This window comes from Coenobita brevimanus, chromosome 106 (genome assembly GCF_032717465.1).
Source record: "Coenobita brevimanus isolate Jiangsu-jjx chromosome 106, ASM3271746v2, whole genome shotgun sequence".
In the NCBI taxonomy this organism is placed as follows: domain Eukaryota; kingdom Metazoa; phylum Arthropoda; class Malacostraca; order Decapoda; family Coenobitidae; genus Coenobita; species Coenobita brevimanus.
In genome coordinates this window covers 4,529,209-4,542,630 of record NC_137059.1, presented here as the reverse complement: position 1 = coordinate 4,542,630, position 13,422 = coordinate 4,529,209, and the positions used below count along the sequence as shown (strand labels likewise).

The window sequence follows — 13,422 nt, the reverse complement described above, 5'->3', positions numbered from 1 at the left end:
CTGCCACACTCATCGCCTCATATGAGACAATTGCAGGCCTCCCCTGGCCATACTGACCGCTGCATATGAGGTGATGGGTCTCCACGCCATAATTTCAAGCACGAGGAAGCATCAGTTTCCATGGGAACTTTGAGTCTTCCTCTACACCATCAGAGCAGTTGCCAAGCCCTGCCACACCACAGCTACCAAATGCTGCTTATTTAGTAATTCAGTTCTTGCTTGTAGTTCAGCAATGGCAGATTCATGCCCTACTTATCACGTGACATCACTGCCCTCGCACCCACCCAAGAGGCATAAATTACAAAAAAATCGAGGGTGATGAAGAGTTCAAGCTCAGAAATGTTTGATCTGATGACAAAAAATCAAGTTATTATATAAAAAAAGAAAGGTCCAAAAACAATGACTCAGGGAAGTTAACCAGGTTGATAAGAATTAGCACAGCGGGGGCTAATGGTGATAATGGTAATGGTGGTGGTGGTGATGGATGATGTAAATGATGATGGTGGTGGTGATGGTGCTGGATAATGTTGATGATGGTGGTGGTACACAGTACTGTACATTGTTGGCATTGTCTACCACAGGTAGTGTGCTTTGCTGGTGAGGCAACACATGATTGCTTCTACTCCACAGTCCACGGGGCACTTGAATCGGGACGCAGGGAGGCTGACCGACTCACGAAGCACATTAAAAGGTAATGACAGGTATAATGCTTGGTAATGTTCATCGTTGACTGCTGTACCATAGAAATAAGGGAGGCTTGTATATTGGGATGTTTGCCACCTGATGACAACTTCCTACCTGACTCCCAGTAAGTAGTTACAGTAGGTCACAGCAGTAAATAAACACTCCTAACACTGCCACAGCCCTAATAATATAAATGACTGAATTGAAATAAGCTCTCTTTAATCTCAGGTAAAATTATTAACTGGAATATGTCTTGTTTCACAGTGCCCTGAACTGTAGAAATGGAAAAATCATGCCTACATACTGAAGTTGTTTATGGCCTTTGGTTCCTTCTTCCTCACATTAAAAAAAAAGAAAAAAAAAAAAAAAGCTTTGGACCAACCATGACGCCTTTCAGGTATAACTTTTCCGGTGACCTGTAATGTGTTTAAATTATGATCCTCATCCAGGTCTAATATCCTTTGGTTACAAATAATAGGGAGATCAAGAGCAAGGTTCTTGGATATCTGTCAGGATGTGAATGTAAGAAACGGAAATCTTTGTACTGTGTCCCTCTTCCTGTGCTGTGGACAGTACAAGGCTGCATGTTTGTTGGATGATAAGGTTGTCATAGCATTATGCTAATACATATTGGACAAAGATGCATTCCCAGCCACCCACTCCCACTTGGTTATTTTGATTTTGTAGCAGACAGGGAATGTGTAAATACAGTTCCGTTGTTTTCAGAAATTAGCATCGTCACAGGAATATGGCAACTCCATCACCTATCACTTGGTGTAAGTAGTGTTATAGTGTTAATGGTAGAGGAAGTAGGTCATAGAACTACTGTGTGAATAACATCTCCCTAAAGGACATCATAAAACTTAGCTCCAGATCGTCCAGCTTCACGTGAACGTGGATAAAAAGCTATGATGATAATGAAGCTATCAAAGATTATGTATAATAACAGTGGTAGGCATATTATCAAAATAAAAATGACCCATTATGTACAGTATATAACCATGTAGAAATAAAGAAATTGTAGTATTCATGTTTTAAAGTTTGGAAGTGTGAGTGACTTGCATTTCACACATACAGTACATCTCATTCAGTCAGTCAGAGATATAAATGTGAACTGCACTTCACTGAAATTAAATATATACTGTACCTCAGTTTTTTGCTACTGGTTTCTATTTTTTAGAGATACTACTTGAGATTCATGGAGTTAATTTTATGAAGCATTGTTTGCCTTTATGAATAGGAAGATTTGTTCTTTAGTGTCATTTAATCTGTGAGAGGCAGCCCATAAAGACCTGGGACAAGGTCTTGGAGTGTGACACCATGGATTACGGCCTGAGTAGAGAATCTGCTAGAGATCGAATTTTATGGAGAGTTGCAATTAGTTGATCAAGGTTGATGCATATAAGCATGTTGGAGCCTTTATAAGTGAATGACAAATTCTTTAACAAAAGATGGGCTTGTGATAATAGATAAAGTGTGCACAGATTTTATAATGAGAACATTATGGTTTCTACAGATATTTTTATCCTGCTCAGTCAGATATTCTATTATTTTGGGTTATTCATGCTAACTTCAGGTCATATAATTCATCTTAGAGGAGCCGTTTTGTAGTGAAGTGGTCATTAACTATTGTATCTAACCCCTTAATTCAAAAGTGTCTCCTAACCTTCATAAAACTGCCTGGTGATAAATAAAAATAAATAAATAAATGAATAAATAAACATTCACATACGAGTCAAATGCTTGTCCTTAGAAACCCATCCAAACTCTCTACCTTTGTGGACCATGTGGCTCTACTGTAATAATAATAATAATGATAATAATAATAATAATAAAAAGATAAGAATAAACTGAAAATTATGGTATTGTGCTGCATTTTCTATGTACATTAGTTTCTTGTGGGTTCCTTGTCCTTGTTTTGCTTCTGCTTTCTCTATTGTGTTCTCTGTCAAGCGCTTTGGAGATATGTTCAGTTGTTTTGTATCCAGTATAGTTTGGTACTTTTATGACATACTTTACATTTATACAGCATATGCCTTTGATCATGTTCCATATACCTCTCTTTCCATTGTTTGTTATTCTGATATGTATTAGATTAGGTCGGATGAGTGTTAACATCGCATAGAATCCTGGGGTTGTATGCTTAAACTTGAAATCAAGAAGTGGGATGCGGACCCAAAATTTTGACAAATTTGACAGTGTATGTGAAGTATTTGACAATGATGGAACATATCTGACCTTCCTATATGGTTGCTGACTGCATTCTATGGTATAGGATGCAGACTGACTATACGTAATAACCACGGGTGTTCCATAATTGACCTTCAGCAATTAGGGTTTGCACTCCACTTTACAGTGCAGTATAAGGTTTGAGCATAAGGCCTTTAGATTCTGAGACTATATCATTTAAATACAAAGGTTTCATAATGTAGAGAATAGTGCATCAGTAGAATTCAGTGGTAGTTATTGTTTGGCCAGTGCTGTTAGTGACAAGGTATGGAACAGATAATTGAGACTGAGACTGCAAGAGAAATTCATGACAGCTTGAGTGTGAGGGATGTATGGGACAGAGCTTGATTTCTTTTAATTTCTGTAATGTATTGGGATACACATGACTCATCATCAGAGAGATCCACGATGACGAGTTCTGTTTAGCCTGAAATGTTAGAGGAACAAAGATTTCAAGCTCTATTCTGTGTATCCTTCACACCCAGATTGTTTTCTTGTCACAGTTGATCAGGCACAGAACTGCATGAGATGACAGTAAAGTTGTTCTCCTTAACTTTGTTCGGAATTTTGTAGTATTGCAGCGAATCTGATGTCGATGACCAGCTGAGTATGACTTTTGTGTTCGATTACATTACTTACTGTACTCAAAGTATACCATTAGTGCTGTAGTGCTGCGGTAATTGAAATAATTGAAAAAGTTTGGAAATTACCAGTACTGATAGTTTTAAGATACTTTGAGGTTTGATAAAATAAGAGCTGAATATTATCTTATTAATCATCCGATAATCCTATATTATTAAATTTTGATTATTGATAATGAGCATAATGGTGGAGTATTTTATTTTATTTTTTATATATCTGTATTGCTATTTCCAGATTATTTCATTCATATCAGATTCTCAGGAGGGATTAGTAATAGCTGTATGTAATCTGTTCAGTTCAGAAAATATCGTAAATTGTGTAAAGCCATCTAGATAGCAAGATCTGTCAGAAGACCCGTCAACATGTCGTAAAAATACCCTTGCCAATACCAATACACCAGTCCTGTGTGGGATTTGACCTGGGGTCCTCGTGGACTGCAGGCCACCTCTTTACCACTTGAGCCAACTCCTTTGGTTATAATATTCTCTTAAAGTGAATAAAATCTTATGGAGATAGTAAGCACAAAGCACTGTACAAAATTTGTCATCAGCTTGGAGGGATGCCTCTGTTTTTCCATGACAGGACTGTGCTGTGGTGTATTTGTTTATTTATTCATTTTTTAATATAATAAATTGATAATGCCGATCTTCTTTTCTTTATGCTTGTGCCTGTCCTTTGGGGTAGATCATCCCTTAAAGGGGAGACTACTCCAGTGCAACTGGGGAATCAAGAACCACGTTAGGAAGATTATATGCTCTGAAGGGGTTAAATGGAAAGCATGGTCAGCATAATTTGCAGTGTAATTGAGATTGTCTGATTAGGAGGAGCAGCAGTTGAAGATAAGCCAAAGAAGGAAGATGTAACAAAGAATAACAAAATCAGTAAACTCATAAAAAAAAAAAAAAGCAATATAGGGGTAAATTAGGTACTATCGTAAGCTAAAGTTTATTGACATCTCTCTGCCAGCTTTGGTGCTGGAATTATTTTCAAGTGGTAATGGTATTGTTTCACAAAAAGTGACAGACCTGGAATAGGAGGAAAATGCAGAGGTTCAGATATGAAGAGTGCATGCAATAATTGAAAAATGACAACTGGAGGCTCTTCTGCCATATTCCCACCCCTTGGAAGGAGCTCCCAGATGGCACAATGCATCAGAGTTAATAGAAGTAAAAGATCATTAAGCTACATCTATTATGTCCTCAGATTTATTGTGAGGGTCTTGACAATATATATTGGTGCTTGATTGACTGGTATAGGAAAGCAACGTTAGTTTGGAATAATGTACTGAAGCATAATATGCATTCAGATTTAGTTCTTGTTAGTGCTGCAAAGCATACCTGTAATGAGTTCACAGTGAGACTGAGAAAATGAAAAAAATCTTGTTCCCTGTAAAAATTCAGAGGGGGCAACTGCTTGCCTTTCCCCTCACTTTCAGTTCCTTTGTTGGCTACCAGCCCTTAGCAAGCTAAACACAGTGAACTACCATGCAAGCCAAACAAGAAAAATATCAGGTAAGGTCCTGAAAATAGACCTCAGAGCTAGCAGGTTTGATTAGAGTGCTGTAGGAGACTCTGTTGCTTGGAAAGCAGCTGTTAGAATGCAGATAAAATGGGGAGGGGGGGTGACCCATATAAGTATGGAACTCTGCTTTATCAAATGTGTATACTTGTATGATTGCAATTGTGTGGAGTTACAGTACATTCCAGCTTGACTTATGCTGTAGCAGATCAAATCCTTCTCCATCAGTGCTTACATACAGCACAAGTGCACAGGGCCTTGCACCTTCTTCTAAGGTGCAATGATGTACATGGAATGAAAAATGGTATTGTATGATTATCCAGAGTTAAACTGTTCCTTAAAAACATGGCAAGTGTAGTACAGTACTGTAATATAAGTGTAAAATTGGTGCTGTGCTGTGTATGGATTGTAACAGTGGTGTATATGATATTGATGTTCCTGACAGTCCTCAGGTGAGTGGTTCAGTGAAGGCACGAGGGAAGTATGAAGTGGTGGTGGTTGGTGCAGGTGTAGCAGGTGTTGGGGCAGCCAGGGAACTGACACACCATGGCATTAAATCAGTCATCATACTAGAAGGTATATCACAATTAATCCTTCCAGTCTGGTAATATTATTTCATCATTTTTTGGTTTATTCAGAGTAGAGGAGTCTTTTCAAATGGGGGATGTTAGGTATATCAGTAGCTTTTTCAGTGGCCCATTGACTGAATATGGTCTGCTGGCAATATTCATCTAACATTTCTCCATCATTTCACAAGATATATTGCAGCATTTACCTGGTATTTGTTTTTCGGACATTGATTTCCCCATTTTAGTCCATATTATGTAATGTTTTACATTTCCTTGTTGTTTCATTTTTAGTTTTATGTCTCTCAGCATACTGAAGCTGTGGCAAAACTAAATATAAAAATAAATAAATCTCATTTTACCCCCTTGAGGTGTAGGGAACCAAAGCAATCTGTTGTGCTTCAGTAGGCCAGCCTATATACCTGATGGCATTACTTGGTATGTTAGGTAAAAAAGAAAAAAAAAAGATAAAAGTTGTGATACAGGTAAACTTTCCAGGTAGTGATCGTGTTGGTGGTCGTATCAACACAGTAAAGACCCTAGGAGAGGGTGTGGTGGAGCTGGGTGCACAGTGGGTCCATGGGCAGGTGGGTAATGCTGTGTACAGATTTGCTGCCACACGAGGCCTCCTGCACACCCGCCTCTCACAGGATGGCAAAGGTACAGCCCACTGCACAGTATGTTGATGTACCTGTGATTCAATTACCTTAACATGGCCTAGATTTTCTTCCTTTTATAGCTTCTTTCACGTAGCTATGGTGGAGTAAGGCAATAATAAGGCTGTGCTAGAAAGTATTAGAAGACATATGTTGAGGTGGTTTGGCCATGTGGAGAGGATGGAGAGCGAGAGACTAACATGGTGAGTGCATGTGAGTGAGCTGGTGGGGGGGCAGAGGGAGGGGAAACTGAGGATAAGATGGAGGGATGGATTAGAGAGGTATATGAGAGGGGGGGTGAAATGGGGGGAGGGCAGTAAAATGGTGGGGGACAGAGCAACATAGAGGCGATTTGTTTGTGGCCACCCGTTATGGGATTAAGGCATCTGGCAATAGATAGGTAGATTTGGAAATCCTGTCCATTATTAATAGAATGCATTGGTCGTATTTCCAGGTAGCTTTTTTACGGAAGATGGAAAAGCTATAAGTGAAGATATTATTCAGCAAGTGTCTGAAGTGATGGGTGAAGCTGATGAGGAGTGCATATGTTACTTCCATGATAGAAAACATGATGGATTGGAGTGCCTGTCTGTTGGTGAGGTATTTAGAAGGAAATTTTTTGAGTACTTGGAAGGATGTACGGGAGACTCTCCGGAAACCAGAGCACTGAAGGAAGCTTTGTTCTACTGGCACTTGAGGTTAGTGTTTCTGTACTGCAGTTTTGTATGTGGTGCTATGGAGAGATGACATCACGTGATGTCATCGACATAAATGGGTGGCTCCACTGCTTGGCCATACAGACATCCTTTAACTTTTTCCCTATCCCCGTAAAGGAGGATGGTGAGCTACTAGAGTAAGAAACTTTCAACCAGCAGTCCATCAGGATCACATCCAAATGAGCCTGGGGTTGCAGCTACTACCACTATTACTTACTGCCATTTGGGATTAATGAAAACTATGTCTAACTCATCCACTTCAAAAAGTCTCCCCCAGGCTGAATTCAAGTGACTGAATGCAGCAGGAACAGGAGGAGAAAGATATTTTGATAGTGAAGAGATTAAACAGATGTTGTTTGCCTGTGGGAGGGGTTGACATTTTGTGTGTGTGTGTGTGTGTGTGCTGCTTGTATGGTGAATGAGTGGATGGATGAACCATTTCACAGGGGATTTACTGTAGCTGATAGAACTTTTGCATATTTGTTATGTTTATGATAAGAATTAAGGTTAAGATGATGATGTTTGTGATGCTGTATGCATTTTTAATTTTTCTGACTCTTGTGTTGCAGATGGCAGAGGATCGACAATGCTTGTGACTCCCTGCACCAACTCTCCGCCAGGTGTTGGGGCCAATATATATATTGTGAGGGAAATGACAATATGAACCCCCAAACTGGCTTCATATCCATCTTGAGGGCCTTACTGGCAGAGACAACAGCTGATCTCAAACTTGACAGTGAAGTAACATGGTAAAGTTTATTTCTGTATCACTGTCTACCCGTCTGTCTGTCTATTTGTTTTCAAATGCCTTTTCCTGGAGTTCATCCTGTCTCAGAACTTGGTAATAACCTTTCACCATAACTGCTTCCAGTAACTCTAAGCTGCCTCCTCCCCAATTCCCTTTCATTTGATTAGTCTTATGGTGAACTTGTATTAATGAATGGTTTAAGAATTTTCACTGTAAAGCAAGACTAAGAAAAGGATCATGTTCTGCAAATCATATTGAGCTTAGCCGTATTGGTACCTGGACCTATGAGCATCAAGTGGGACATATAAGGAATGGATGATGATGGTGATTTATTCTTTGTATTAGTCTAATTGTACTAAAGTGTCTTCATTGGATGTGCATCAGTTTGGATCAATGTAAACTAGTCCAGACGGTCATAGGTTACTCACCTTTCTTATTTTATTATTGCTGAACCCTCTACATAGAACCCTTCCCCATTGCTGACACCTGAACCATTTTTTACTGCAGATCTTTCCTTATAGAATTGTAGAGAAATACCAGGCTCACCTCTCTCTAGGTTTTATAGTTTCCTGATCATCACAGATATAACGTAGCAGTTTTGACTGCATATATGAAAGGGTAAGGTGGGGTTATTACACCTGGGAAGTTAAGTACCACCAGGGGATAGGGGAAGAGGGGGTTAATTGCCCCAGGAATAGGGTAAGGGAGTTATTACAGTAGTTCATTAATCCCAGGGATATTGGGTCAGTTACTCTCAGGGTGATTAAAGGAAATTAATTACCTCCAGGGGCTAGAAGAGGTTAACTACCCCATTAGGGAGCAGGGAGAGACTTTGAGAGTGTGGGACTTGTGTGGGACATGTAGAGGCTGCCTGTTACAGTACAGTACTCATACATGGCTGCAATTATTGCCCTGGTTCTGCTTAATGGATGAAGTCAGTACTGTTGGTGTTCATGGACACTGCCAGCATTTCAGGGGCTGATGAATTATAAGGATAAGGAAGTCACTGTAGTTCCAGTTGATGAAGCAACCTACATTACTCAACTGAGATTTACAAACAAAATTATTGATCAGCTTCCTCTCATTACACATTTGTTTTTGGAAGAAGGACCGTAGGAATATAAAGTCTTCTCATGTCTTCACTTCTTTCTGCAAAAATAAAGCTTTAAGCAAGAACATTGTTAGTAGCTATTTTCATGTTCTTTACAGGGAGGATAAGGAAAGGAGAGGCAAGAAACTTTTGATTTATTTTGTTCTTCCTGTAGTAAAAATCCTAGTTATAATATGGAGTTAATTATAAGTCTGTTTGTGAGTCAAGGCCTAATCAGTACTATATTGTTTGTTGTGTTGCAGCATTGATTACAGCCAGGAGGTTACCAAGAAGGGAGGTGCTTGTGAGTATGTTCGACCAGATGGCACAACATGTCCTGTGATAGTGAAGTGTTCGTGAGTACATCTTTTGTACCTAATCCTTTCAGTCCTGTGACTTTTTTTTTTATATACAGTATATACTCGTATTCTTGCAAAATCCGTAGTTTTATCTAACTTTGGATAATCTTCTTGCTTTGGAGGGGCTAAAACAGTCTCCATTAAAATTTCTCCACCATGAAAGGTTTCCCAAGAGCAGCATGCTATTGTTAAGTGTAGCAAAGATAAAATGAAAAATGTAAAAATTGAAAGGATATGTGCTCCACTTTTTCCACTGTAAAACTGACTAATAGAGGTAATCAGTCAAAACTTTATCACCATATATTTTTTCATGTGAAATATGACGGTGTAAGTTATTTATATTAAGAAATTTCCCTTTAAAAAGAATATAGACAGACAGTACATGTGCCAAGAAAGGTCACCAGAGTTAATGTAACAGATACAGAGATGAGATAGAATCAAACTATTTGTAACTAGAGATTAATAAGCCCCTTGATATTCAGATTCTAGATGAACAAGTGTTTGGTGAATTAATCTGTGTCTAACTTGGCCCTACAGAAATGGCAGTGAATACGAGGCTCAGCATGTGATTGTGACAACTTCCATTGGGTACCTCAAGGCTCATCCGGATCTTTTCTCTCCATCTTTACCTGACAGGCTTTGGCAGGTTAGTTGAAGTGAGTGCCATACATTATTACCGTCAGTGCCTTTTAATAATTGTTTCATTTTATTTCATTACTAAGTTGCTGATGAATTAACCATTATATTTTACATAACAGTTGTTCATGACTCATTATAAAGTTGCTTTGAAATCAGAAATGATTTTTTTTTTTTTTTTAATAGCCCATCATTCATGAATTAAAAGTATGCCTCAAGCTTGTATAGTTAGTGTGAAACTAGAGTTTCTGTGTAGTTAATGTGATGCAATTTTTGTGATGTACAAGTTTTTTTGTAGTTGATGAGTACTGTATGATGAAAGAATTTTGTTGTTACAGATATGATGCAAAGACTTTTTCTGTAGTTGATATGATAAAGGGAAAACTATCAGCAGGATGTCCTGTTAAGTGAATGAGAATGTGGCCTATTTAATTGGGCATGCTGTTGATAGTTCCTATTTACGATTTTTTCTTGTTCTCTGGGTCCTGCCTCATTCCATCCTTGAGTGGGAAAATGAGATTGGAATGATGATGAATATGATGATGCAAAGTGTTTTGTGTAGTTGATTAGTATTGTTTGCAAATATTGTATTGTGATGATAGTGATGGTGATATGATGATGCAAGTATTTTTGTGCAGTTGACAAGTTATGTTGCAGACTGTTTCATCAAGAGGGTATGGAACACTGGACAAGATCTTCCTGGAATATGACACAGCCTGGTGGTGGAAGGATTGTGAGGGGATACAGCTGGTGTGGACAAAACGCATTCCTGATTTTGAACGTCATGCTCCTCATACTAAGTGTACTGATGGATCACATGAAAAGGTAAGAGAGAGGTGAATCTCATACTCTGTTACCCCCTTTAAAGTGTGGGGACCCATGGCAAGGATACCATATTCCAGTATATTTAAGGTAGATGCCCATCCAACTTCCCTGAAATACTATTGTCATTTTAAACTGAGATGGCGGCGAGCCACATGGACTTCGCTGACACATAAATGACTGGATAGGTTCATCATAGTCTCACTGACACACTTGCAATCACCAGTACACAAAACTGTAAGGATAATGTTGTTTTGATTTATAGTAATTTTACAAGGATATCAGTTTCAGCATCATCAGGCTGTGTTGAATCCCCAGCCTTCACTGTTGTTATGTGCAGTGCTAGGGTGCAGGACACTTTACCTTCCTTCCCATGATACCTCCATGATTTCATATAGAGAAAGCAAGTTTTTGTTCAGACAAGGGCACCTTGTCTGCCCACTGTCAGACTGTTCTGCTCATCCTGGAGGAACCTTGAGGAGTGTGGAGATTATTGAATAGAACTGAGAATAACCAGATGATGTAAGAGTGTATCACATTATAAAGACTATTGGTATGATGTTTCAGATGAGTGAGTACTGGGTGCATGCCATCTCTGGATTTGACCCAGTATTCAACCAGCGTGCAGTGTTGTGTGGGTGGCTGTGTGGCCCCGAGGCACACTACATGGAAACACTCACAGATCACCAGGTTGGACAAGACTGTACACATCTCCTCAGGCACTTCCTCCCTCATATCAACATTCCCTATCCAAAGAAAGTATACAGGTTAGAATCAACAATTTCTTTTATTATGTTCTTGTGCACATCTCCTCAGGTACTTTCTCCCCCATACCAACATTCCATGCCTCAAGAATGTATACAGGCTAGAAATAAAAGTGCACACTTATCATGCCCTTGATTGGGTTAGTAGGCTGATGAAATTATGCAACAGCCAGAAGTTTGTTTAATGTAATAATATGAGACCAAATGATGCTAACCACTGACTGCTTGTGTTATCTTTGCTAATTTACCTTCCTGTAACCTTTCATATTATAATTACTAGATTATGCTAATTTATTACAAATAAGATGTGTAAATCCCAGTAGGTGGGTGCATTCACCGTCCACTCACTTGATTTAGTGCTGCTTGGATGTCTGCCCTTTCCTCTCTTCCTCGTCTGTCTTTCTTTCCTTCAGTCATTCCTTTTCCTTTTTTCTATGGGTGACTTTACACTGAGTGACAAGCCAAATGGTTTCCTGTACACTAGGAAACCATTTACCACGCTGGTTGGTAACTATATAACTAAATTTTGGCGCCTGGTGGTTTAGTGGGTAATTAAGGTGCTCCGTCCTGATTGAGCTGGTGCAGGTTTATATCCAAGGGGTGGATGGGGTTTATTGCCCACATAATGCCATTCAGGGATGAGTGAGGCTGGTCACTCTCATCTGAAATGTCAGGACCAGCTTGCCTAGCCCCGGACTCCTACGCTCCTCATGGGACAACACAGGATTAGATGATGAATGAATGAATGAAAGCCCAGTAGGTACACAACATTTACTGATTGTTACACATGATTTTGTTTGAGAGACAAAAATACAAAGCACTGTAGTGCATGTCATTCACCATTTTTATACTGTATGTATTTATTAAGAATGCTTATATCTGTATATTGTGTTGCCAAGTGTTGTAATTTAATTAGGCGTTTCTGCTCTCCTTCCTTACAGGTTGTATCTGACACGTGTGGAATAATGTAAAGAATGTTCTATCTTTTCCTTTCATAGAGCCACTTTGTTGTAGATCGGATGGGAAAGTTTATTTAACCATTTTTAAATTACGATATAAATTTCCCAGGTTAATGCCTAATGCTGTTTGGTTCAACCTCATTAGCTGATTGGGTACAGTACTTGTATGTGGCAAGTTAAGATAAAAGTGTGTTTCAGATCCAGATGGGCCAGTGACAAGTTCTTCCATGGGTCATACTCATACCATGGTGTTGGTTGTGCATGTTGCTCGGACCCAGGGAGTGTGGACCTCAACACTCCAGTAATGGCAGTGTCCATGGATGGCAGTCAGGTCAGTATTAGGCCACTGTAGTAATGTACTTTTAAAATGTCCTGTCAGAGATGCCCCACCACCTTTGCAGTAACTGGTTAATATTACTGATGGAAGTATAAAGCTACAGTTCTTCAGCATCTCATTCTGTCAAGGTCTCTCTGGCATTCTGGACCCTTCCTTACCCAACCTAGGGTGGGAAGGGAGGTCTGGTTGTTGATGATGATGATGATGATGATGTTTGGCAGCAACAAAAATATAATTTCATCCTTAAGCTGAGTATGTTAATTCCCCACACCACCCCCAGGTTCCAGTGGTGGTGTTAGCGGGTGAAGCCAACAGCAAGAAGTTCTACTCAACAGTCCATGGGGCTCTTCAGAGTGGCATGCAGCAGGCCTCACATTATATCCACACTCGTAAGAAGTAAGTCATTCACATTTTACTCTCTTCACTTTAGCTTGACCTGAAATTACCCTACTCTATCTTGCATGCATAGTTGTCACAGTAAATTATTAGTTGAATTTGGTGCTAGTTACAGAGAAATTCTGTTGAAAGGATGTAGAGCCATAGCAGTCTTTTTCTTCCATAGAGATGTATGAAACTAGCTACAGAAGGATGAAATTCTGTACCAGGGTAAGGTGAAAGAACTATAGTGTCATTAGCTATGGAGAACTTAATTATATGTAACTTTTTTAGCACATTTTTGCTGTAAGTCCCAGTATT

General features: G+C 39.2%; 1 protein-coding gene across 1 annotated transcript in view; it reads left to right on the top strand.

The window, feature by feature from the left end:
- The window catches only part of LOC145416495 (uncharacterized), a 29,156-nt gene extending 16,030 nt beyond the window's left edge, over window positions 1–13,126 (top strand). Inside the window, exons 9-20 of the mRNA XM_080285452.1 lie at window positions 582–691; window positions 4,500–4,526; window positions 5,531–5,649; window positions 6,138–6,299; window positions 6,750–6,993; window positions 7,581–7,760; window positions 9,113–9,205; window positions 9,746–9,854; window positions 10,502–10,669; window positions 11,234–11,433; window positions 12,588–12,720; window positions 13,007–13,126. Of these exons, the coding sequence (XP_080141578.1) occupies window positions 582–691; window positions 4,500–4,526; window positions 5,531–5,649; window positions 6,138–6,299; window positions 6,750–6,993; window positions 7,581–7,760; window positions 9,113–9,205; window positions 9,746–9,854; window positions 10,502–10,669; window positions 11,234–11,433; window positions 12,588–12,720; window positions 13,007–13,126 (1,665 nt within the window). The remainder of the gene's footprint in view (window positions 1–581; window positions 692–4,499; window positions 4,527–5,530; window positions 5,650–6,137; window positions 6,300–6,749; window positions 6,994–7,580; window positions 7,761–9,112; window positions 9,206–9,745; window positions 9,855–10,501; window positions 10,670–11,233; window positions 11,434–12,587; window positions 12,721–13,006) is intronic.
- The last annotated feature ends 296 nt before the right edge of the window (window positions 13,127–13,422 follow it).